The sequence below is a fragment of the Ornithorhynchus anatinus genome, chromosome X5 (genome assembly GCF_004115215.2).
Source record: "Ornithorhynchus anatinus isolate Pmale09 chromosome X5, mOrnAna1.pri.v4, whole genome shotgun sequence".
Taxonomy (NCBI): domain Eukaryota; kingdom Metazoa; phylum Chordata; class Mammalia; order Monotremata; family Ornithorhynchidae; genus Ornithorhynchus; species Ornithorhynchus anatinus.
Window position 1 is genome coordinate 42,181,258 of NC_041753.1, and position 27,653 is coordinate 42,208,910.

The 27,653-nt window shown below is 42.4% G+C and overlaps 1 protein-coding gene across 3 annotated transcripts in view; it reads left to right on the top strand.

Annotated features, from left to right (window-relative positions):
* The first annotated feature begins 302 nt into the window (after positions 1 to 302).
* SAXO1 (stabilizer of axonemal microtubules 1) overlaps positions 303 to 27,653 on the top strand; it is a 64,132-nt gene continuing 36,781 nt past the window's right edge. For 2 of the 3 annotated variants that reach the window (XM_029054931.2, XM_029054929.2), the window contains exon 1: positions 303 to 714. Coding sequence is in view for 1 of the 3 variants with exons in the window: in XM_029054929.2 (XP_028910762.1) it covers positions 668 to 714 (47 nt within the window). In the remaining 2 variants the exon portion in view is untranslated. Of the gene's footprint in view, positions 715 to 11,226; positions 11,359 to 27,653 lie in introns of those variants that run through there. The other variant, XM_039910718.1, reaches the window with a different exon arrangement.

Consider the following 27,653-nt stretch of genomic DNA (forward strand, 5'->3'; position numbering starts at 1 on the left):
GAGTCAGTCACCTAATTACTCTGTCTCCACTCCGGCGCTTAGAACACCGCTTGGCACATAATAAGCGCTCAACGGCTTGTCATTATTAAGTCACTTCCTTGTGCCTCAGTTCCCCCATCTGTAACATGGGGATTAAGCCTGTGAGCCCCACGCGGGACAGGGACCGTCTCCGACCCGATTGGCTTGTACCCACCCCAGCGCTTAGTACGGTGGCCGGCCCATAGTAAGCGCCTAACCAACAACACAGCTATTATCATTCCCTGGACCCATCGGGGACTGTGTCTACCCCAGTTTGGCCCATCCCCCCGGTTAACACTGTTAGCCTGAGCCTGGAGAGCGGAGAGGATGGACGGCCTTGGGATTTAATGGGCATCAGGAATAAGCAGTTTTCTGCTGTGCCCTCCTCCCTCGGCGACTCCCCTCCCCCCGCGCCGAGGTGGCACTGTGACATCACAGAGAGCCTCTGCAGCCGCTTAATCAGCAGGTGCGCGACCCCTCCCGGGCCTTGAGTTGGAGAATAGCGATCGGGACCTCGGTGGCCCTCTGGGAGGAGGCGTCCGCTTTGGGTGGACGACGAGAAAGCCCCCAGAGCAATTTGGCCTCCGTTTGCCGCCGAAGGGAGAGCTCGCACTCTCTGCCCCGAAGCGGGTGGAAGAGGCCGCTCAGGATGGCACGGTCCCGAAAGAAGTGCATTTGCGATCTGTGCTCCTGCGGGTAGGTAGTGTTTCCTACAGGTCGCCGAACGGCCCGCCCGCCCCCAGCCACCACATCCCCGAGAGGCTGGCGAGTTTCTCCTGCACATCCAAAGCTCCACAAACGGGGTGGGGGGCCGAGGGCGGGAGGGAAGCGCCCTACGTAAAGGACCACGAATACAGCCCAAATTAGGAAACACACTGACAGGGATTGGTAGCTCTATGTTTATAATAATATTTATTAAGCGCTCACTATGTGCCAAGCACTGTTCTAAGCGCTGGAGTAGATACAAGGTAATCAGGTTGTCCCACGTGGGGCTCGCAGTCTTCATCCCCATTTTACAGATGAGGGAACTGAGGCACAGAGAAGTGAAGTGACTTGCCCACGGTCACTCAGCTGACAAGTGGCAGAGCCGGGATTCGAACCCCTGACCTCTGACTCCCAAGCCCGGGCTCTTTCCACTGAGCCACGCTGCTTCTCTAAGAGGTTGCTCTTTAGTTCATGATTATTCACGCATGAATAATCCCCCATTCTACCTGGGAGAGTTTTCATCTGGCAGTCCAAAACCATTGTCCATCTTCAGCAGGTGACTTTCCCACCCTGTTACATCACTAGGGTCCCCACCGACACTGTGGTTCTCCTGTCATCAGCATCCTTATAACTCCCCCCTGGAAAGGTTAATAATAATAATAATAATAACAATATTTGTTAAGCACTCACCAGGTGCCAGGCCCTATACTAAGCACTGGAGTGGACATAAAATCATCAGGCTGCACACAGTCTCTGTCCCACCTGGGGCACACATTCTTACTCCACATTTTACTGATGAGGAAATAATAATAATGTTGGTATTTGTTAAGCGCTTACTACTAATAATAATGTTGGTATTTGTTGAGTGCTTACTATGTGCAGAGCACTGTTCTAAGTGCTGGGGTAGATACAGGGTAATCAGATTGTCCCACATGAGACTCACAGTTAATCCCCATTTTACAGATGAGGGAACTGAGGCACAGAGAAGTTAAGTGACTTGCCCACAGTCACACAGCTGACGAGTGGCAGAGTCGGGATTGCCAAGCACTCCTCTAAGCACTGGGGTAGATACAAGGTAATCAGGTTGTCCCACGTATGGCTCACAGTCTTCATCCCCAATTTACAGACGAGGTAACTGAGACACAGAGAAGTGACTTGACCGAAGTCACACAGCTGACGAGTGGCGGAGCCGGGATTAGAACCCATGACCTCTGACTCCCAAGCCCGGGCTCTTTCCACTCAGCCACGATGCTTCTCCAATGGAAGCACAGAGAAGTTAAGCGTCTTGCCCAAGGTCACAGAGGAGACAAGTGGAGGAGTCAGAATTAGAACCCAAGTCCTCTGACTTCCAGGCCCATATGCTTTCCACTAGGCCACGTTGCTTCAAGTGTTGTGCTCCTCACGCTTGAGTGGAATTGGTGTGGTCCAGGACTGATACCCGTGCTTGGGTGCCATGGGTGGACACATTATCCTAGCCTGTTCAGAAGATTTACCTCACCTAGAAACATGTTTATAGATGTGCTACTAGGTTACTGAAGCTATTGCATCTTTCTGTTCTAGACTCAGACAATTAGAATAAACCTCAGCCTTTCCCAACCACTGGAAATCCTGAAAAACCAGCCAGTTCTGCACATACAGACATCCATAATGCGAAGACTTGTTTTTAGCAAGTGATGTGTCACGAACCATTCATTTAAGATCATTTAAATCAGTCCAAAAATGGCATGAATAATTTTCCTAACATTAAGCAATACCAACTCCAGACATTTGGACCAAGTTACTTCCTGAGAGAAAATGTGGAGAAATAGCATTTAGAGGGAGACTTTCCAACTGCCCTTTTCATGGTCTTTCCATTTTAGGCAGATGAAGCAGCACTTCAGGAACTTTTAAAAAGATTATGATGGGTTTTGCCCACACGGAGCAGCACGTTGTTCATAAGAGATGATGTGGAAGCTCCCAGTGCCAGATGCACTGCTTTTTTGGGGGAGGGGAAGGGGAGTGGAGGAGAGAACAGGTGGGGTTAGTTTAATCAGATGGAGACAAAGACAGAAATCTCATTTATGATATTCAAACCTAGAGTTGCAGTGAAGCCCCTTCACAAGTTTTATGAGAGATGGAATCAGCTAGCCAAAAAGCTGTTGACTTGCTGTTCTGCTCCCTGTGATGCTGGAGTTGATTCAGTTTTGCCTGAACTCTTGTCTGGATTAGGATTGATTATCATGGGATTCCCCTGAAGGTTTAGGGTGCTGCCCTCTCTTCTCCTCCTCCTCCTCCTCAAAGTCATCGTCATCGGTAATGGTATTTACTGAGCTCTTACTGTGTGCAGGGCACTGTACTGAGCATCTGGGAGAATACAATACAACAGAGTTGGTAGACATGTTCCCTGCCCACATGTATCTGGATCGGTGAAGCTGTGAAGTGCCTAGCTGGATGTTATAGTCAGCTGATTTTTCAGGATTTCGCTGGTGAGCAATATGAAATGTGCTCCAAACTGGGGTGTGACATCTGCGGCAGGTCCAGGTCTTTGATCACTGCGTGCCGGACTCCCATAGGTCATATTGGACATTGTAATTTGCTTTTCACTAGTGTCCACTTGTTAAAGTGTTGCTGGAAGATTATTTTGCTAGAGATCAGAATAAAGAGACAGGTAGTCTTGCCATTCCATAATGTGGTGATGAATGTATGATGTGGGGGGGTCGTCATCACTTTGTATCAATCAATGGTACTTAGTATCATTGCAGAGCACTGTACTGAGCACTTTGGGAGAGTGTAATAGAGTTGGTTGGTGTGATTCCTCAAGGATCTTTTCTTTTTTTTCAGGTGCATAATCTTCAAAAACATAATCTTCATCTCTGATAATAGAGGCACTAACTGGCCTGAACACCAGGATTCTTGCCGAAGTTTTCCTTTTATTTTAAAGGAATTTCACTTTTACCTGGTACCTATAGCAAAGAATTTTTGTAAGCCTTCTGTGTTCAGGGAGTTTCTACAATTCCTGGTTCTAGTCTGGTTTGGCTCTCATCAACCCTCCTCTGATCTTCCCTGGTCTTTCTTATTCCCCATTGGAAAGCATTCCAACCTGAAACGCCCATCTCTGAATCAGTCCTCAATGAGAACCCTGTTTCCAAGACTTAAGGGATTTATACTATGTAGATTTATTTTACACATCCACACACGAGGATACAAGTGAGTTAGTGAGTTAATAAGGTTTCCAAGAGATTCTTTAAACTTAACCCACTGCGTGTGTCTGCACAAATCCTTTGGTGCACAGTAGCATCCTGTCCTCGGACACTTGAACTCTGAGGTCCTCAGGGGACTGTAAAATGCCTGGAGTGACTCCCTCCCTCCTTTTCTCCTGGCTGCCATAACTGGGGGAAAAAAAAGTCAGGCAATCCCCACAGAAACTACTAAATAGTAGAACATTGGGAAGGTTGTGCCATTCTTTTTCCCAGAGATCTGGGATACCGGGGCACTATAGAGGAAAGTACTATTTCACTTTTTCCTGTTAAACTCTCCTATTTTATTTCTTTCACCTTGTTTTGTTTGTTCATTTTTCACTGTGTCTGCCCTCCTCTAGCCCCATCCTTTTAAACCATGAGTACTTTATGATTCAGAGGGTGTGTAAATTAATATACATGTTTTCTTCTCAGTGCTTTGCACACTGTAAGCGTTCAATAATTTTTGACAATTAAAAGAGCATTTAGCTTTTTATAATTAAGCGTTCAATAATTTTTGACAATTAAAAGAGCATTTAGCATTTTATAATTTTGCTTCTTCAAGCCAGAAGATGGCAGCATTCTACCTAACAACCATTTGCCTTTACCTCCTTTTTTTTGCTATATTTACATAGACTGTCCTGGAAAAAAAACAAACGCTGAATGTTTTTCTTCCATTTAGTAGACTAACGTTTCCGATGAAGTAACCTTGCTAGGTATGATGAAGTCAGTCATTTCTTGAACTCAGTAAGTACACAGAGCAAGTCACGAAGAAATGGGTTTCAGGGGTGTTTAAAATGCATTAATCAGCTTTGCAAATAGAGAACATTTTTGTGAATTACAAAGAAAAGCATACAAAACTTTCAGAGCTAGGATCATCAAGAAGGAAGAGGGGATGGATGAGCTCAGAGAAACGCACGAGACTTTGGAAGAAAGGGACTTTCCCTCTATCAGCTCCTCTTTCCTCTTCATATGTGCTTTCTGGATCCATGGGTACTTCTTCCCACACTTCTGGCGATACTTTTTAAATTGAGGCTGTTGATTGGTGTGCTCCCAGCTCTCTTCTAAGAATGGTACCAGGATCAGCGGGGTGCTGAACGTGTGCTAAGGGATGTGCTTGGCGTTGGGGTCATTACAAGTACATCTCTGCTCCCGGTTGTGGGGAGACCCCCCCCCCAACATGCTCCATAGAGGGTCTAACTCGAAATATGGCTGATTGCTACCAGCAGTCAGTTGGCCTATGCATTTATTAGTTGTCACAGCTCAGTTTGCTGCCTCTTTCTCTAGAAAACAATCCACTGTTCATCAAGTGCAAAAGATAACACTATTTGGAAAGGCTTTTTTTTGGTTAAAAAAGTAGATTAAAATAATACATTAGTCATGAAAGGAATAATAATCACACTGAAAAAAATTATTTGAATCATCCCCTAGACTTTAAGCTCACTGTGGGCAGGGAATGCATCTGTTATATTGTTGTGTTCTACTCTCCCAAACACTTAGTACAGTACCCTGCACACAATAAATATGATTGATTGATTGATTGATTTTCTGGTTTGCAGAATTCTCCCCCACCCCTTTTCATTTTTAATGGCATGGGAAATTCAGTATTTATTTTGCATCCTGGTTGTTCTCAACATTTTACAACCCTCCCCCCAAAACAAACAAACAAACCCAAAAACAAAACTCATAGGGTAGTTTAAAGACTTGGCCTTAAAGTGCTTATTCAGCTCTCCCCTGCCTACCTACCTCACTAATCTCTTAGTATATAACCCATCCTGCACACTTTACTCCTCTAACATCAACCTTCTCACTGTACCTCAATTTCATCTTTCTTGCTGCCAGCTCCTTGCACAAATCCTCCTTCATAGCTGACAGACCAACAATCTCATCTTTAAAGCCTTATTAAAATAACATCTAGTCCAAGAGGCCTTCCCCAACTAAGCCCTCACTTCCCTGTCTAAGCCCTCCCTTCTGCATTGCCTTGGGTCTGATAGGTCTGTTCCCCTTAAGGATTTTGATATTCACCCCTCCCCCAGTACTACAGCAATTATGTACATATCCATCTGTAATTTATTTTAACTACTCTTCTCCCCCCACAGTCTGCAACCTTCTTGTGGGCAGGGATCGTCTATACCAATTTTTTTGTATCGTATTCTCCAAGTATTCAGTACAGTGCTCTGTACCCAGTAAGCACTCAATAAATACCATCGATTAATTGCAGACGTGGATTTGACCCTGGAATAGTATATAGGGAGAAAGGTGATCTCTAGGGTGACTATTCGCAACTGAATAATAATTAATAATAGTAATAATTATGGTGTTCATTAAGCACTTTCAAGTTGTCAAGCACTGTTCTAAGCACTGGGGAGATACAAATTTATCAGATTGGACACAGTCCCTATCCCAGATAGGGCTCAAGGTCTAAGTAGAAGGGAGAACAGCTATTGAATCCCCATTTTACAGATGAGGAAATTGAGTCAGGGGGAAGTTAAGCGACTTGCCCAAGGTCACACAGTAGGCAAATGGTGGTCGGGGTTAGAACCCAGGTCTCTGACTTCCAGGACCGTGCTCTTTTCCACTAGGCCATGCTGCTTCTCAAATCAGCTCTCCTAATTAATAGTAAAACTTATTTTATGAAAATAGTTTATTCACATTGCTGACCTTTTTTTCATATTTGATTTTATTTTGTTACAGTCCTTTAGAAATTGAGAGGAGGCTAAAGAGGGTTAGGTCAAATTATAGGTTTCAAGAAGAATTCTTGCATTTCATAACTCTATCACATTAATCCTGGTTAAATAAAAGGTGATACCAAACATTATTTGCATATATTCTACAGAAAACCCATTCCTGTTAGACAAGCTAAGTCTGTCTTGCTAATCTGAATATGACTTAATGACACTATTTTTCATGTTGGTTAGGATTCTGAGCATGTCCTCTGAGTGTGTAAAAAGCAGTTTTGATGTACATTGCCCCTGGCAAAGTTTCGTGTGATTAGGAGTGCATAGTACAAACTTTTCTTCACACGTATAGAAGTAAAAAATGTGCAATTAGTGTAATTTGTCAAATTTTAGTTTGAAATGAAGCTGTAAATAAAACATCAAAGGGACAGTAGTAATGATAATAATAATGTGTTGTTAAATACTTACTATGTGCCAAGCACTGTTTTAAGTGCTGGGGTAGATAAAAGGTAATCAGGTTGTCCCACGTGGGGCTCACAGCCCTTAATCCCCATTTTCCAGATGTGGGAACTGAGAAGTTAAGTGACTTTGCCCAAGGTCACATAGCAGACAAGTGGCAGAGCAGGGATTAGAACCCACATCCTCCAACTCCCAAGCCCGTGCTCTTCCCACTAAGATACGCTGCTTCTCACAAAATATTTTGACTAAAATAGGATACCTTACTTCTAGGCCACAAACTGCTCAGCAGAATAGAAGCACTTGATTGGAATTCCTTCTTTTATGCCACATTAAGCAAAGGAATTGAGACTATAAATAGACTATGCTCTAGTACTTCACCCTCAGTGGGGTCCTCTTTACCTACAAAAAGAACAAGTTCATTCATTCAATAGTATTTATTGAGCGCATACTATGTGCAGAGCACTGTACTAAGCGCTTGGAATGAACAAGTCGGCAACAGATAGAGACAGTCCCTGCCCTTTGACGGGCTTACAGTCCAATCGGGGGAGACAGACAGACAAGAACAATGGCAATAAATAGAGTCAAGGGGAAGAACATCTCGTAAGAACAATGGCAACTAAATAGAATCAAGGCGATGTACATTTCATTAACAAAATAAATAGGGTAATGAAAATATATACAGTTGAGCAGACGAGTGCAGTGCAGAGGGGATGGGAAGGGAGGGGGGAGGAGCAGAGGGAAATGGGGGGAAAAGAGGGTTAAGCTGCGGAGAGGTGAAGGGGGGTCAGTAGAGGGAGAAGGGGAGCTCAGTCTGGGAGTGTGTGTGTGTGTGTGTGTGTGTGTGTGTAAATGTGCATGTGAATAGAAGTACATTCTAACATATTTTTCATACTGAGACTAGGCCCCAGGGAAATTGCAGAAGAGTTCTCAGGGGTTCCTGGACAATGGAGCACTGCAGAGCTCTAAACAACTATTTGATGATCAAAGTGACCAACTGTACCATCTGAATGTGGTAAGCAGGTATCCTTCAGCTCCTGTTCTCTCCCCATGCACTCCTTCCATGCTGCAGTGCCAAAGAGAGAGACTAGCTGTGGCTTTGTGTCTTTTTTTTTTTTTTTTAGTGGAGATGTGACGTGGGTCAGTATCATGGGAGCCCTATAGGGAATCATGGAATGAGTGTTTGAGAACCACTGGACTTGAAAAGCAAGTCCTCAAAATCACCCTGTCCACTGAACTCAACTCAGCGTGGCCTAGTGGATACAGCATGGGCCTGGGAGTCAGAATGATCTGGGTTCTAATGTCTATTCTGACACTTGACTGCTGTATGACTTTGGGCAAATCACTTAGCTTCTCTGTGCTTCAATTCCTCATCTGTACAATGGGGATTAAGACTGTGAACCCTCTGTGGGACAGGGATTGTGTCCAACCCGATGATCTTGTATCTACCCCAGTGCTTAGAACAGTGCCTGGCACATAGTAAGTGTTTAACAAATGGCATTATTATTATTATTATTATCTCAACTTTCTTTTTTCATGTTCATCATTCTTGCTCCACCAGTCCACAACCTTGGAGAACTCACACACCTGCTTTCTCCATTCCTGGAGTCTCTATGTATCAGCTCTCTTCATCTACTACTTGCACTCATCACTCTTCCCCTTCCCAAGATGATCTTGTTACTGCAACTCATTCTCTACTTCCCCCCTCTGACCCCTTGCTCATGTCTTTCTCCATGCCTGAAATACCTTCCCACTTCAAATCAGCCACACTGCAGTTTTTTCCATCTTCAGAGGCCTGAAAACCCACCTCTTCCAGAGGGTATTGCCTGATTAATAGTAATTCTTCTGGCCCATCTCTTTTAGATGGGTAGAGGAGCTGTACTGCAGGTAGTAACTTTGGCAGCCCCAGATCAAAGAAACAAAGTGGTCTTAGCTTGGTTTGAGTGGAGAATATAGCCCTGACTAAGCATTGATTTTCCCCTCCCTGCCCTCTCTTCTGCATTGCCTATGCACTTCGCTGTTGTGTACACTTTATGCACTTTGATACCCCAGTCCCACAGCTCTTATGTAATATCTATATACTCTACTATTTCCCCTATCCATAATTCATTTTAATGCCTCTCTCCCCATGGAGACTGTAAGCTCCTTGTGGGCAGGGATAGGGTCTACCAACTTTAATAATAATGTTGGTATTTGTTAAGCGCTTACTATGTGCCGAGCACTGTTCTAAGCGCTGGGGTAGACATAGGGGAATTAGGTTGTCCCACGTGGGGCTCACAGTCTTAATCCCCATTTTACAGATGAGGGAACTGAGGCACAGAGAAGTTAAGTGACTTGCCCACAGTCACACAGCCGACAAGTGGCAGAGCTGGGATTCGAACTCATGAGCCCTGACTCCAAAGCCCGTGCTCTTTCCACTGAGCCACGCTGCTATTGTATTGTACTTTCCCCAATACTTAGTACAGTGCTCTGCACATATTACACCCTCAATAAATACCACTGATTGATTAAGGAAAATTGCTTTTTCCACTGGAGTTTGTTGGGCTAAAACAGAAGGATCAGTTCATCGCCTTTCTGAAATTTTTACTTATTTGCTAATCTTCGAAATGATTAGTCTTGAAAGAGGATTGTTTTTCTTTTACCTCTCTTCCCATTTGTTTTTCACTGAAAAACAAAGATTAAGTATTTTGCTGTTGAATCATTTCCCTAGATGTATAGTGGTGCATGTGGAATTGTGCTTATTTCAGGATTGATTAGAATGAACTGGTCTGTGGGGGAAAAAATTGAACTGAATCCCTGTCATTCTGCAGGAATCTAAACATCTACTAAAATAAAGAAATCTGGGCCATTGTGAAGGTGCAACAAAAGTATTGGCCATTTAAAAAACAAAATTGATTTTTTTCCAGTAGAAGAGTTTAAGCAGAAACCATTTTGGGGGAAGAATTTGTAAAGAATTTTTATTGGCACGTGCAGAGAAATTTAGATAAGATATTCTTAGTTCTCCAATACCATCAGCAGAAACAATGATCTCCTTCAAGTTTGAACTGGTGAACTCTGCTTCTGGCACCTCCAATTCGCTCTCCAAAAGCTCTCAATTTTTCCTTTTTCTTTTTCTTGTGGCATAAGTATTCGTCAAGCCTCTCAAAGAGGTTTTAATGTTTTCCAGGTAACCTCAAGCTTCATAGTCTACATATTCAATGGGCTTGTTCATTGGGGTTTTTTCTGCCTCTGTGTATAGAGAAGTCTCTCTCTCTCTCTCTCTCTCTCTTTCTCTGTAACTCTCTTAGGAACAAGGTACAATTATTGAGTTTCCACTGTGGAACCAACTTTGAGATGTCCATCATCTTAATTGTGCATGGTACTGGGGAGCGAGTTGATAATATTTGGCAACACAGCTGCTTCTATTATTTTATAGCAGAACTTCCCAACCAACTTAGACCGGGGGAGCCTTCATCGTCTCTCCTTGCTTGCCATCATTCAGTCATTCATTCAGTAGTATTTATTGAGCAGTTACTGTGCGCACAGCACTGTACTAAATGCTTGGGAGAGTACAATACACATTCCCTGACCACAATGAGCTTACACCCCCATACACCCCCTAGACTGTAAACTCATTATGGGCAGGGAATGTGTCTGCTAGTTCTGTTGTAATGTACTCTCCCAAGTGCTTTAATACAGTGCTCTGCATGTATTAAGTTTTCCATAAATACCATTTATTGATTAAGACCCACTCCACAGAAGCAGGGCAAGTAGAGGCCAGTTATGTCCTTATGGACAGAGATCATTCTTACCAACTCTATTGTATTGTACGCTCTGTAGCCTTTAGACATTCGATATTTACCCCACCCTCAGTCCCACAGCACTTATGTACATATCTGTTACATATATTTAATATAAATAAATGTCAGTCTCCCCCTCTGGATGGTAAGCTCATTGTGGACAGGGCATATGTCTACCAACTCTGTTGTGTTGTACTCTCCCAAGTCCTTGCTGCTTGCTTCTGCTATGATTCAAAAGAATTGGCTCCAAATGTGTGAAACCTGGTTTGCGATTCACTGATGTATAATGTAGGGTAGGAAAAATATTTCTTCTCCAGTCCCGTGAGCAAACAGTCTTTCTTCATTCAAAACTTTCCTTATTTTGGAAGGTCTTTTCCTGATGACAACTGCCTTCTTTGAAATTTCATGGCAATTAAGCCTAATCACTGAAACCACTGCCAGATATGTTGCTCCAGTCCAAATCATCAAATCCCTCCCCTTATGTTTCTGCAGTTCTCGTTAAAGATGGTGAGTGATCTTCTTGATTGTATATGAGATCTTCTGGCTCTGTGGAACTTTTTAAATAGTTCTGATAATTTTCATACTCTTCTATGTTCTTAGCAAATTAGGCTCTTCGGCACTGCATTTATACTGAGAGCAAAGGGTGATTTCTTTTCTACTTTTTATGTTCAATTGAATGCCTAATGAACTATAGCTGCTCAATCATGATTAATTAATCATATGGCCATTTAAGTAAATATATCTGCAGTCACATGACACAGAGACTTGGATAGCAGTTCAAATGAACAGAAACAAAATATTGACTAGTTCTCCATTGGGAATGATGACATTTTTGCATGAAATTTTCTGGTGGAATATTCGTCTTGTGACCCAAACCAGATCAGGACACATCTAAGTGTTAAGACTTAATCATTCCTCTAAGACTGTGAGCTCATCATGGGCAAGGAATGTGTCTACCAACTCTGTTCTGTTATACTCTTCCAAGCACTTAGTACAGTGCTCTGCACACAATAAGCGCTCAATAAATAGGTTTGATCAAGTAACTCCAGTGGGGAGAGAACTGGAAATGGGGCCACCTTTCTGATTTTTTATTCATTTTTTAGTGGTATTTGTTTAGCACTTACCAAGTGCCAAGCCCTATCCCAGAGTCTGTAATAGGTTGACAGATTGACAGATTGTATTGCAGATTTTTCCAGCCCCATCCCTCTCCTCCTACCTTGCTGTCGGCTCAGCAGAGAGACTAGAAGTAGGCTGGCTGCCAGGTTTGATGGGATTAGTGCAGCTTCCCCAGCCCTCCCAGGCAGGTCCTATCAATTCCAAGAAGCAAAGTGGCCCCAAATCCAAGTCTGCCCAGTTTAAAGAATTGACTTTCAGGAGATCACAAAATATTGTGACAAAATGAACTGTAGCAGCATGGCTCAGTGGAAAGAGCCTGGGCTTCGGAGTCAGAGGTCATGGGTTCGACTCCCGGCTCTGCCACTTATCAGCTGTGTGACTGTGGGCAAGTCACTTAACTTCTCTGTGCCTCAGTTACCTCATCTGTAAAATGGGGATTAACTGTGAGCCTCACGTGGGACAACCTGATTACCCTGTATCTCCCCCAGCGCTTAGAACAGTGCTCTGCACATAGTAAGCACTTAATAAATACCAACATTATTATTATTATTATCATCATTTTGCTTGAATAAAAAAGCATCTGCAAAGCATCGTTGGCCCTATCAGGAAACTTTTCTGTTGGGAAACAAGCTCATGTTTTACAATGTACACACCTGACTGTAGCGTTCTAAATTAGGTTTCAAAATAAATAATGGTAGCACTTGTTAAGTGTTTACTGTGTTCCAAGCACTGCAGTAAGCACTGGGGTAGAAACAAGATCATCAGGTTGGACACAGACCCTGTCCCTCATCGGGCTCCCATTCTAAGGAGGAAGGAGACCAGGTATTTCCCGAAAGAAGTGGGATCAGCAATCCTTTATCTGATGAGCTCTGTGACCGACAGGATACCACTGCAAATTTCTAGTCTCTGTTTCCTTCAGTAGTGAAATGGAGATTAAAAATACCCCCCACAGGAATATAGTCAATTAAGATATGAATGCAAAGGGCTATGATCATTGTTCTTGCATAGTTAATATAGTTATTTAAATGATTGGTAAAGTTATTCCTGAAATTTGAAAAACCTTTTGGAGATAGAGCTTTATAGGACTTGCATTCCTGAAGTATTTCAGTGCAAGGTTATTTTTGTTTTAAGGTACTTTATGTTTAAATTAGACCGATGTAGGTAATCGTTTTAGTATTCCATTGTTTAATTAAGAAGAAATATTGGAGAACTTCACCCATCTCCCATTTTCCCCCAAATTCTCTTTGAACAGTAGTGAATTCCACAGGGGGGCGCTGCATGCTTAAAACAAACCGAAAAATAAGATGTGGTTTCAAAATTGCTTTCTAAAACTGCTGTTGCCTAGAAGCACTTTATTTTTCAAAAATATATTTTTGGTGAGCGGAGGTGGGTCACAGTGAATGACTGAAAAACATATGACTGCCATAAGTTTCCTAGAATCCTTTTTTGTGAAGCCCATTTTCTCCAGTTCTCCACAGTCTTTATGCCAGGGAAATTCCACTGAAAGCTGATGGAGAAGGATGTATATGAATCAGATTTTAAATCAGCAGCTTTATTTAGTGCAGTTAATCATGAAAATGTAGTCAAATTATTATTAATGATTGTTGTATTTGGTAAGCACTCACTATGTGTCAAGCACTGTACTAATTGCTAGGGTAGATACAAGATCATCAGGTCCCACATGGGGGTCATAATCTAAGTAGGAGGAAGAACAGGGATTGACCCCCCATTTTGCAGATGAGGAAACTGAGGCACAGAGAAGTGCAGTGACTTGCCCAAGTCAGACAGCAGGCAACTGGCAGAGCTGGGATTAGAACCCAAGTCCTCTTGACTCCCAGGCCTATGCTCTTTCCATTAGGACATGCTGCTTCTCAATCTGCTAGGTCTCTCGAGCTCTTCTTTCCCATGGGAAATTGGTCACTAACTGCTTAACTGCTCTGTGCCTCAAGTTCCCTTTCTGTGAACAATATTGCTAACATTTACTTCCCATGACATTAGGACGTGTACAGATCAGTAACCAAACCTGAGAGGGGGAAACAGGGTATTCGCCCTAGTAGCAGCACTCTGCACTGAGGGTAGCTCTAGGGGCATGGAGTGGATGCAGACACATAGTAACAATAATTATGGTACTTGTTAAGTGCTTACTATGTGCCAAGCACTGTTCTAAGCACTGAGGATGATACAAGTTAATCAGGTCGGACATGGTCCGTGTCCCACATGGGGTTTACGCTCTTAGTCCCTGTTTTACAGATGAGGTAACTGAGGCCCGGAGAAGTGAAGTGATTTGCCCAAGGTCACACAGTAGACATGTGGTGGAGCTGGGATTAGGATCCAGGTCCTTCTGAATCCCAGGTCAGGGCTGTAGCCACAAACCACACTGGAGGAGTCAAGAAAGGGAAGCTGCTGATGCCTTGGCCAGCCTCTTCAGTTCAAAGCACCACAGTTGGTTCTGCACTGTTCTCATTCATTCATTCATTCATTCATTCATTCATTCATTCATTCATTCATTCATTCATTCATTCAATAGTATTTATTGAGCGCTTACTATTGGCAGAGCACTGTACTAAGCGCTTGGAATGTACAAATCGGTAACAGATAGAGACAGTCCCTGCCCTTTGACGGGCTTACAGTCTAATCAGGGGAGACGGACAGACAAGAACAATAGCAATAAGTGTTGCTTAGTGGATAGAGCCCAGGCCTGGGACTCAGGATTTAGACCTGGGTTCTAATCCTGGTTCCGCCACTTGTCTATGTGACCTTGGGCAAGTCACTTAGCTTCTCCGGGCCTCAGTTACCTCATCTCTAAAGTGGGGATTACTCCTCTGAGCCCCACAGGAGACATGAACTGTATCCAACCTGATTAGCTTATGTCTACCCCAGCGCTCAGTATAGTGCCTGGCACATAGTAAGGACTTAATACCATTAAAAAAAGGTCTCCCCACAGAAGCAACAGAGGTGGGCCGTAGCAACCAGAAGGCTATGAGGTGCCAGGGACCAGGGTCTTCCCCAAGCCTTGGAGGGGTGGGTCATCGGCCTGAAAGCTGTTTCCCGTCACTCAGCCCCACCACTGATGGGGATTATTGGAATGCCAGTAACCAAATTTTAAACACTCTGGAATAAATATGCCATGTACATTTTTAAAAAATGTAATTTTTAATTTTATAGAAGAAGTTTTATTGATGAAGAAAACTGGCTGTTTAAATGATAGAGGATATGTATTGTATCATTATAAAGGATAGCTCATCTGAGAGAGAACATTTAGTTTCCTAAGAGAAGACTGGAAAATGCACAAGTAGAAAAAAATAACATTTTGGATATGGAAGATTTGAAAAATTAGGACTTCTTCCCTTAGGCAAAACTCTTTCATTTGGGGAGCAGCACCACCAGAAATGTGATTTTTTTTTTCCCCTCAGCATTTGTTCTGTTTTGTTATGAACATTTTTTGTTTCAAGGTGTAAATTCCAAGTTGGTTTGATTACTTTACAATTTCCACCTGGGATCTATGGATTTAAAACATGTTCTAAAAAGCTTGTGCATCTTTCAAACTTTGGCCATGTGTTATGCCTATGGTCTTTTTTCCATGCTATTTATGTTATTATTATGGCATAGTTGTATTCCTAGTTGAATTTTCCATTCCATTCAAGTGGCAAGCTAGGAAATGATAAAAGCTTCACCAATTTCAAAACAATCTCTCTGTGGAGTGGCTTTGATATTGAAAGGTTCAGGTTTGGCATGCTAGAAAATTTTTAAAAAGGACACTGTGCATAGTGTACAAGCACAATAAAATGGTTTAAGCTCAGTTTTTTTGCCAATCTAGTTCTTGTGTTCTCTGAATCCAGAGAATAAAAACGGTAGGAACAGCAGGTTTCAAGAGAAGACCATAAGGAATGCCATTACAAGGTTAGACCAATGGTGACCATAAGGAATGCCATTACAAGGTTAGACCAATGGTCCATCCTATCCACTATGCACAGCATTCTGGCTCTGACATTGACATTGGTGCTTGCCCAGCTTGAGGGCCATTCTAATAGGAAAATGTTAGCAAGCCAGGCCACAGCTGGAACAGGGTGATTTAAAATCCTGTCAATCAGGGCTGACAAGAGGACTGTAGGGAATAGAGCATGGACCCCATTCACTCCGTATCATCGGCTTTAAAGCATTCAATAAACTCCCTCCATCCTACCTTACTTCACTAATTTTCCAATACAGCCCAGCCTGCACACTTCACTCCTCTAGCTCTGGCTTGCTCACCGTGCCCTGATCTCCTCTCTCTCGCCTCTGACTCCTTTCCAACATCTGCCCTCTGGCCCAGAATGCCCTCCCCCTACTTTCAAAGCCTTATTAAGGTCTCATCTCCTCCAAGAGGCCTTCCCTGATTAAGCCCTTTTTCCCCCCTCCCTTCTGCATCGGCTATGCATTTGATTCCATACCCTTGAAGCACTTGATAATCACCCCATCCTCAGCCCCACACAGCACTTATATACATATCCATAATTTATTTATATTAATATTTGTCTCCCCTTCTAGACTGTAAGTTCCTTGTGTGCAGGTAACGGGTCTACCAACTCTGTTGTGTTGTAGTTGCCCAAGTGCATAGTACAGTCCTCTGTACACCATAAGCACTGAAATAGCAGGGATTGATTTGGCATATAGTTGGCAGAAGCTATTGGGATATTCTGGGAAGAGACTGGCTTTTTGGCCAATTGTGGGAAAATTCCACTCTCCTGGGTTGGGGTCTGGGTTTTCCTGAGGGGAGTATGGTGAGGAAGTTAGGCAGTGGGAGGATCCTGAGCTGCTCTGTTAGGGGCTTGGGGACCTTCTTCTGGTTGAGACCACACATCATAAGAAGATTTCCACCTGGTAAAGTATTTCTCTCCACTATAGCCGAGGGAAGCATCACGGCCTAGCGAAAAGAGCACAGGTCTGGGAGTCAGATGACCTGGGTTCTAATCCCAGTTCTGCCACTTACCTGCTGGGTGAACCTGGGCAAGGCACTGTGCCTCTGTTCCCTCATCTGCAAAATGGGGATTCAATTCCTGTTCTTCCTCCTACTTAGATTGTGAGCCCTATGTGGGACCTGAGTATCTTGTATCTACCCCAGTGCTTAGGACAGTGCTTAAAAACAGTATTATGATTATTATTATCTGGGGTAAAAACAAAGCTAGGGTGAGTTTATTTGGGGCTTAGACTGAACTCTTTTTCCAGCCACTCTCCAAGCAAATCCAAGCAGCATCCACCTGGCAAAGCACCTGATTTCTGGTAAAGAGATTATCAATCTTGGTTCTTGCAGCTGTGAACCTCAGTGGCTTTAACTATTACCTTGTAAACTTGGATGCTGGCATTTTCAGTTGCTATTCTTTGCAATTGTAGTGCTAACTAAGCCCTGACTTTGGTTATCTTCTAGTTTGGGAATCTGGTTTAGATGTGATTATGGGGACTTTCATAGAATTATTAACTGGGTCCTGCCAGGAGTTTCCCATTCCTTGGATAGCTCTAGATAGAGGCTGGCTCATTTGGGTTATGTGAGCCCCTTGTGGGACGGGGACTATGCCCAACCCGATTACCTTGTATCTACTCCAGTGCTAGAACAGTGCTTGGGACAAAGTAAGTGCTTAACAAATAATGATTATCATTATTACTGTTTTTATTCTAATCGTGGACTTCCAAAGAGGGAGAAAGAGAGTGCCAGCCCAAGGCAGTCATTTTATTGGGAGAGTCAAGGTCAAGGTAGCAATCCTATTTTCCTCCACCCCTGCAGCGATGAGAACGGCATCTCCAGCATGAGGTCTCCTGGAACCTCGAGAAAGCTAGTGGCTGCGGTAGCCATTGCTGTGGACTCTGATTCATTCATTCAATCATAATTACTGAGCACTTACTATGTGCAGAGCACTATACTAAGCACTTGGGAGAGTAAAATATAATGATAAGCAGAGACCTTCCCTGCCCAGAACTAGCTTACAGAAAGGAGAAATTCTTCTCCTCTAGGCATAGCTCTCTACTGACTTTAGTTTTTATTTTGTATACTGTGTGTTTGTCCTCCCTTAAGCTGTTTTAATGTTTTAGAGTTTCATTCCTTTTTTTTATGGTATTTGTTAAGCACTTACTATGTGCCAAGCACTGATCTAAACCCTGGGGTAGATACAAAGTAATCAGGTAGGACACAGTCCATGTAATAATAATAATAATAATGTTGGTATTTGTTAAGCGCTTACTATGTGCCAAGCACTGTTCTAAGCACTGGGGTAGACATAGGGGAATCAGGTTGTCCCACGTGGGGCTCACAGTCTTAATCCCCATTTTACAGATGAGGGAACTGAGGCACAGAGAAGTTAAGTGACTTACCCACAGTCACACAGCCGACAAGTGGTAGAGCTGGAATTCGAACTCATGAGCCCTGACTCCAAAGCCCATGCTCTTTTCACTGAGCCACGCTGTCCATGTCCCACAAGGGCCTCATAGTGTTAATCCCCATTTTTCAGATGAGGTAACTGAGGCATCGAGAAGTAAAGTGATTTACCCAAGGTCACATAGCAGGCAAGTGGCAGACCCAGAATTAGAACCCAGGTCCTTCTGACTCCCAAGCCCGTGCTCTGTCCACTAGGTCAAGTTGCTTCTCCCGACGTGTTTGTCTCCAGTCCTCTTTCTCCTCCCTCTACCTCCATTCATAGGTGTGAGCCCTTCGAGAGACAGGACCCGTGTCTAATTGCCACCCGTAAGCTCTTTCCCGGTACTTAATGCATTGTTCTGTGCACAGTAAGTGCTTAATAAATATGAGTACTACTACCACCAGGCATAAAGGTTCATGCCCTTAATACTGCCCTCTATTCTAAACTCAACTCCTCTGTCCCCTTCCTGCTCCATTGCCCTCTAGCTGCCAACCCCCAGCCCTGGATTATCCCCACCATCTACTCCATCCACTCCTGCACTTCTGTAGCTGAGTGTTGTTAATGGAAATCCAGAAAGCAGGCTCACTTCTCCCTCTTCTAATTTACTCTCTTGTTATAATTCTGCCCTTTCATCTGCTCAACAGTGCTACTCTACTTCCCTCATTGACAGTCCCAAACTACAGCAGACTCATACTTCCCTCTTGTAGCCTCCAATGGCTCCAGCCTAATCTCTAACTGTGAAGCCATCCTCATAGCTCTCTGCCCCCCACTTCTATCTTCTCCACTTTTCCAGCAGACTTTAAGAGGTCTCCTGCCTGCTTTTAAAAGCTAACCCCTCTACTTGTGTTCTAGACCCTATCCCTTATTGTACTCTTCCATGTACTTAGTACAGTGCTCTGCACAAAGGAAGCACTTGATAAATACCATCGATTGATTGAAGAGAGTCAGGGCTTGCTACGGTGACTGGGAGACAGGTTGGGGAGAGGGTCAGGCAATGAGGGACCAGGGGAGAAAGAAGGAGGGGAAACAAACAGCAGAGATAAATAAGGAAAGGTAGAAGAGGAGAGGGTAAATTACGGACAGTGGCAAAGAAAGAAACAACATAAGCGAGGATCCAGGCGAAAGATGAGAGGAACAGGGAGAGAAATGTGAGAGAAGACTATGACCTAGCTAACTTAGGTTAGAAATAGCATGGTCTAGTGAATAGAAAATGAGCCTGGGAGTCAGAAGGACCTGGGTTCTAATCCTGGCTCCACCACTTGTCCACTGTGTGACCTTGGGCAAGTCACTTCACTTCTCTGTGCCTCAGTTTGGCAAAATGAGGATTAAGACTGGGAGCCCCATGGGGGACATGGACTGTGCCCAACCCGATTAGCTTGTATCTACCCCAGCACTTAGAATAGTGCCTAGCACATAGTAAGCACTTAACAAATGCCATAAAAAAAAACTGAATGAAGAATAAGTATTTCTCCTAGTTTGAATTAAAATTGTGGATTATTTTAGTTAAGGTTTGGCTAGTAGACTTGTAATTGGAGATAGAATGAAAATTGCAGCAAGAGAAAAAGTTTGTGGAAAATTCCAAAGCTTATGTAGAATTTTATATCCTAAGAACTTCCTTTTCTTTTATCTTGCTATATACGATGACTGTAATACAATATAAATTTATATAGTCCCAGCTTCTTGGTTTTATTGTTCCTTCACTGCATAAACAAAATTAACTGAAAAAGAAAATATGAAATTCTGATCTTTTGCTTATTTAGATTTTAGACCAACCAGTTTCATTTGAACAGCAGAAACTGTTCCCTTTAGTCAGTGTTGAAACTTACTAGGTCTAAAATAATACTTTCTTACAAATATTATACCTTTCTGAAACACTCTCACCCTCCAAATTAGTATATCCTGTATTAATAGCTAAGTTCTTGGTGCTCAAATAATCACGCATCTGAAAAATCTTAGAGCTTTTTGGAAGAATGACTGTAGGCCATTTTGCCAATCTGTTTCTCAAAGCTTGAGTTCAAAATTGCTGTTATTGCTTGGCTCCAGCATCTTTTATGTAGGTCGCCAATCAATTCCATTCAAAATAGGATATGATTTTGATTGACCTGAGTCTTTTTCATAGGCTAAGAATTTTATCTTTCAAGTCAATTTAAATGGCTTATTTGCAAGAGGCAAGAAAAAATATACTGAATTTCAAGTTTTGGTAAAATTTGATGTAGTTTCATTCATTTTTCTAGTAGTAATGCCATTATATGATTTCAGTAAAAAGACAAGGTGCCATTTTCCTGTATTTTGCCAAAATCATGCTGTCACTTGACATGGAAGTGAAAGATTGATGTTAGTAGGAAAAGAGTTTTATGTTTTATTGCTACTAATTTAATTCCTGGAACTGCTCCAAAAGCAGTAGAGCAGAAAGTTAGAAGTGTATAGCCAGTCAGAAGTGGACAGAATCTTTTTTTTTTCAGATTTTCCCCATCCAGTTGTACAGAAAAGTTACCGTATTTTCCACTCAGTAGGAGAGAGATTTGACTATAGATTAGGGGAAATCCATGAATCTGTTCTTTTTATGAACTTTGGTTCATTAAAGTAGAAATTGTAGAGATTATTTATAATGTCCACACACTTGATTTAATTATCTGTGGCAATGAGAGAAATGAATATCGAGGATAATTGAACTTCACAGATCTCAACAACCTAGATGAAACATTTTGAAACTTTTGGCTTTAACAAAATTACAAAGTAGCAAAATGGACAGATTTGCATTTCTTCCCTTTCCCTTCCACTTTCTTCCTGTGTAAGTGCTAATGAGTATTGAAATGATTCCAAAACAGAGAACACATAGGGGGAAATATAAAAGTAAAGGTCTTGGATAATCCACAAACTGAATAATCATCCCAGAAAACTACTGGTATTGGTTATTCCATCAATGACATGCCCTACTTTTTAAGCAGTTACTCATTTACCTATCCATTTTCCCTTTCTTTTTGTAAACAATTTTGTGCCGATCTCCCTTGTGAGACTGGAAGCTTCTGGAGGCCAGGGTTCATGTTACTTAACTCTCAAATGCTTAATACAATACTCTGCACACAGTAGATGCTCAATAAATACCATCAGTTGATTGAAGTTTGAATAGTCACAGCAGGTGATGATGAGAATGATATTTGTTAAGCACTGTTCTAAACACTGGGGAAGATACAAGTTAATCAGGATGGGACAAGGACTGTTTCCAACCTGATTACCTTGCTAAGGTTATAGGTTCTAATCCCTACTCTGCCACTTGTCAGCTGTGTGACTTTGGGCAAGTCACTTAACTTCTCTGTACCTCAGGTCCCTCATCTATAATATGGGGATGAAGACTGTGAGCCCCACGAGGGACAACCTAATTACCTTGTATCCCCCTCCCCCAGTCCTTAGAACAATGCGTGGCACATCGTAAGCACTTAACAAATACCATCATTATTATTATTATTATGCCCCAGTTCCTTCATTCATTCAATCATATTTCTTGAGCGCTTACGGTGTTCAGAGCACTATACTAAATGCTTGGAAAGTCCAATTCAGCAATAGACACAATCCCTGCCCACAGTGGGCTTACAGTTTAGAATGGGGGGAGACAGACATCAAAACAAGTAAACAGGCATTAATAGCATCAATATGAATACATAGAATTATAGATATATATATACATCAAAACAAGTAAACAGGCATTAATATAAACAAATAGAATTATAGATTTGTACATATATGCACAAGTGCTCTGGAGTGGGGAGAGGGGTAGAGCAAAAGGAGCAAGTCGGGGTGATGAGGAGGGAAGGGGGAGCTGAGGAAAAGGGGGGCTTAGTCTGGGAAGGCCTCTTGGAGGAGGTGAGCCTTCAGTAGGGCTTTGAATGGGGGAAGTGTGATTGGCGGATTTGAGTGCTTAGAACAGTGCTTGGCACATAGAGCTTAACAAATACCATAATTATTATTATTATTATTGCTGTCGGGATGTGATCTTCCCACCCTTTGCACTTCATTTACTCTGCTTCTGCTCAAGGTCACACAGCAGGCAAGTGGTGAAGCCAGGATTAGAATCCAGGTCTCCTGACTCCTAGTCCTGGACTCTTTCCATTAGGCCACACTGATTCCTATTCTAATGCCCAAGCCCTTTGGAATCTGTGATCTCAGGAGTTTGTCTCTGGCCAGCCAGTCTCTCCAAGGACCTAGAAATTTTGGGCTAGCCAAGCCTTCAGTTCAGCCTTTCGTTAACACTCTTTGTTTTCCTATCAACTATACACCACCCTACCACTACTACAGGTTAAGAAGTGTATCTTTGGCCTCAAGACTACTGTTCTAATGGTATTGAAGTTTGATGGTTTTGAATCATTTACATACTTATGTGAATTAAAACTCATAGTGTACTAAGGCATCTCCAAAATGATATGCTCTTCCAATTAAAGGTTCCTCTTTATTGTTAGAGAACATAAGAGCTGCTTGTTTTATGACATTTGTGAAGCACTCACTATGTGCCAGGCACTCTACTAAGCTCTGAGGTAGATACACGATAATCAGGTTGGACACAGACCATGTCCCAAATGGGGCTCACAGTCATAATCCCCATTTTACAGATGAGGTTCCTGAGGCTCAGAGAAGTTAAGTAACCTACTCAGGGTCACACAGCAGACAAGTGGCAGAGTCTGGATTAGAATCCAGGTCCTCTGATTCCCAGGCCTGTGCTCTATCCACTAGGCCATGCTGCTTTCTTTTTCTTGAACTTCTCCTGGGGTGATGGGCTGGTTATGAAAAATTTACCATAAAAGGGTTGAGATTGTGAGAGAGAAAAAGTGAAAGTTAATAGTGTCCATGAAGCACTTACTATAAGCAAAACACTATGGTAATTTCTGGGATGAATATAAAATAAATCAGATTAAAACCAGTTCTGGTCTCATCCAGGACTCACATTGAAAGTGTGGGGTAGACGGATACATTGAACAATAACAGGGAATTTTTCTTTTTAAATTACACATTCAATAATCCAAAATGACACTGCTAAACTAACTAAAATGTATGTGAGTGGGTGTGTGTTTGGCGGGGGGGCATTGCTCTTTACCACTCCAGGCAGCAGTCTTTCTTACAAGCTGCTGCAGCCTTCCCAGACTTTGCACAGTCCTGAAGGACATCCTGTATTAGTTAGTCTGGTGGGATTCACTGAGACTAGTCTGGGAATCGTTACATCTTGAGGAACAGAAGCTCTTCTGCTTCCAGCTGCTGCTTGTGCACTGCATCCTCCAGGCTCTGGAAGTATTTGGGGTCTATAAGGAGCCAACAACTAACTCTCTCTCTCTGTATATATATGTGTATATATGTATGTATATATATATGTATATATAATATTCATTACTATGTGTCAAACACTGCTCCAAGCATTGGGGTAGATATTTTTATTAGGTTGGGCACAGTCTCTGTCCTGCATGGGGATCACAGGCAAAGTAGGAGGGAGAACAGGAGACCTGAGGCACAGAGAAGTCTAGTGACTTGCCCAAGGTTACACAGCAGGCAAGTGGCAGAGCCAGGATTAGAATCCAGGTCTTTTGACTCCCAGGCCTGTGCTCTTTCCGCTAGGCCATAACTGTCTTTAGAGCACTGTGTAAGGACATGTGGGATTTATCAGAGAATTCCTTTTTTGGTCATTACAATAGGTTAATCAGCCCCATTTTCTTCCATGTAGCTTCTCATTGTCTTGCTATTGAGCTACTTGTGTCCCCAAAGAAGGATACACTTTCACTTCTCACAAAGTTTGCAACTTCCAAAAACACAGTTTCCGTTTGAGCATGAGGTCTTGCCACTCTCCTTTTCACAGGATCATGTTTCTCCACTGTAAACATTTTTTGTGTCATTAGATTTCAATTTACAACCACTCAGCTCCACTGTGTTGTTTTCCTCATTTCTCTGGCCACTTATTTTGGAAGCTTGGAGTTTCAATGTTTCATTAGTTTCTTAACTCCTCCCCATTAAAAAAAATTAAACACGGGGGGCTCTTGTGACATGCTAAAATTTGGTTATAAACTGAGTTTGAAAAAGGAACTTTCTCATTACCACTGTTTAGAACTGACATTTCATCTGGCCACATTACTGTTGCAAATCTGCAAGATGTAATTTTGTCTAATAATATTTATTTCCTAGTTTTGTAACATTTCACAAAGCAGAGTGGCCTAGTAGAGAGAGCACAGGCCTGGAGTCAGAGGACCTGGGTTCTAATCCAGGCTCTGCCTCTGACCTGCTGTGTGACCTTAGGCAAGTCATTTAACTGCTCTGTGCCTCAGTCTCCTCATCTGTAAAATGGGGATTCCATACCTGTTCTCACTCTCCCTTAGATCGTGAGCCTGTGGGACAGACAGCTAGGGTGTCTGACTTATTTTGTGTCTACCTCAGGCCTTAGTACAGGTACATAGTAAGGGCTTAACAAATACCATTATTACCATCATCTTCATCGTCGTCATCATTTCACTGTAAGGACAAAACCTATTAGTTTCTTGGAAGTCCATTATATTGATCTTGTTCAAAATATGGAATTAAGTTACATATGGTAAAGTTGAGAGAGCAATTAGGTTTGAAATAACGATGGCATTAAAAAATTCCAGGGCAAGTCTAATTATCCTTTGATTACTGTCTCTAGGGATAATTCTTAGTTTTCAGTAGAAAACTGTGGGTAAATTTGACTTTATGAAAATAAATCCAGTTTAAATACACCTGCCAAATTATAGCATTTTTTGACGTCTTACCTTTTTGTAGTCATTAACTGTAGTCTCTCTGTATGATTACTCTCTTGCTCACTCTTTCTCTCTCTCTCTCTCTCTCTCTTAAAGCACTATTTGGTTTAGCAGTTTATATAAACTGTTAAACCATATTGTTTTCACTAGTATCTGAACTCTTGCTAGCAGACCAGAGAAGAGAGAAGCAGTGTAGCTCAGTGGAACGAGCCTGGGCTTGGGAGTCAGAGGTCATGGGTTCGAATCCCGGCTCTGCCACTTAGCTGTGTGACTGTGGGCAAGTCACTTAACTTCTCTGTGCCTCAGTTACCTCATCTGGAAAATGGGGATTAAGACTGTGAGCCTCACGTGGGGCAACCTGATTACCCTGTATCTACCCCAGCACTTAGAACAGTGCTCTGCACAGAGTAAGCACTTAACAAATGCCAAAATAAATAAATAAAAGGGTGGATTTGAGAGAAACTGTCATTTAATCTTCTCATCAGCAAAGGCACAAGGGCTCTGTTTCCAACAGTCTTACCATCATAGGATTTTTCATGTCAAATAAATGAGGTGAAGTCTGACTTGTATTATTAAGTAATTAATACCCCTCCCCCCCCCATTCCCCCCTTACAAGATCCTAAAGTACTTTCAGGTGTTAATGCTTACAGTGTCCTGGAAAACCACTCCTGTACTTTCCGGATAGAAAACTTGAGACCCAGAGAGGTGAAGTGATGTAGCAAAGACCTAACCATTGAGCAAGAGGAATGGCCAAGAATTAGAATACTGCAGTCACACAGGTTTAGTAGCAAAGTAATATTGGCCCACTGAACTCTTTCTGAGTTAAAAAAAAAAGAGTTCCCAAGTTGCAGAAGGGGCTCCTTTGGGGGATGTTTCTTTGAGGACCTCCTCCTCACATGCCCAGCCCATGCCTAGTCTTGTTCAAAAATAAAGGACAGGGAGGTGGATCTATATATACTATAGATAAGTTTAAATGTCTTCTAAACTTTATAACTCCAGTGATATAACCCAGAATTATCTTGGAGGAACATATCTGTTAAAGCTACTTATAGCCCCAAATCCATTCATTTGAAAGGATTTGGGGAAATGATTTTTGGAATAAGCTCAATACTGCAATTTAATTATTTTGCCCATGCTAGCTGTAAATATTTTGATGTTTGTCTCCCACAATGGAGTGTAAAGTTCCTTGTGGGCGGGGAATTTGCTACTTAATTATTCTGTACTTTCCAAACACCTATACAGTACACTGCACCAAGGAGACACTTAATAAATGCTTCTACTATAACAACTGCTAACCACAATAATAATAACTGTGGTATTTGTTAGGCGCTTACTACGTGCCAAGCACTGAATTAAGTACTGGAATAGATATAAAATAATCAGGTCAGATACAGTCCCTATCCCACGTGGGATTCACAGACCAAGTAGGAGGGAAAACAGGCATTTACTCCCCATTTTACAGATGAGGAAACTGAGGCACAGAGCAGTTAAGGGACTTGTCCAAGGTCACATACCAGGAAAGCGAAGCAGTGTGGCCTAGCGGATAGAAAACAGGCCTGGGAGTGAGAAGGACCTGGGTTCTAATCATAGTTCTGCCATTTGTCTGCTGTGTGACCTTGGAGAAGTCGCTTAACTTCTCTGGGCCTCAGCTACCTCATCTGTAAAATAGGGAATAATACTGCGAGCCCCACGTGGGACATGGACTGCATCTGACCTGATTAGCTTGTATCTACTCCAGCACCTAGAGTACAGTGCCTGGCACATAGGAAGCGCTTCACAAATACTATTAAACACAAAAAAGTAGTAGAGTCAGAATTCGAACCCAGGTCCTCTGACTCCCAAGCCTGTGTTCTTCGTGCTACGAATCGTGCTATGAATCAACTTGTTTTCTTTCTACTAGGGTAATTGACTGGTAGGATAATTTGATTTAAGAAGTGAAGCTACTCATATTGAATGCTTGTTTTTCAAATGACATCATTGATTATAGTGTCAGTGGCAGTGATAATAAAAATATATCCATGACCAATCAACCAGACAGGGATAGTGTAGACAGTAGATTCAGAGAAGCAACCACAGACTAATGAAAGCCTTAGTGTGAAAATTTTCCACAACAACAAGCTAGTGCCCCTTCTCAATTCACCCGCACTAAGTGTTTTTAATAAACCAATCCTTCTGGTTTTTACCCTCCTGTCACTTCCTTTACAGGCCTGATGCTTAGCAAATGTCACATGCATTTCTGCAGTTCTGTGTTTAATGAGCTGCTGAAGTTCCTCCTCTTGAACTCCTGAAACTCCCTCGCATTGTGCAGATTCAAGCTATGACCCACCACAGCCAGTTCCCTACCTTCTACTGCACTTTTGATCTGTAGGTTTAAACGCAGCACTCCATAGTAGTTCCTTAGTTCCTACTGTTATTTTGACTGAATTTAAGTTTAAAAGTGATGGATCTTGATGGATTTCACCTCAGCAACCTCACAGCATGACAGTGCTATTGAGGGTGACCCATCTCTAGTGTCTTCTTTAAATGAACCTAATTGATTAATTTTATATAAATA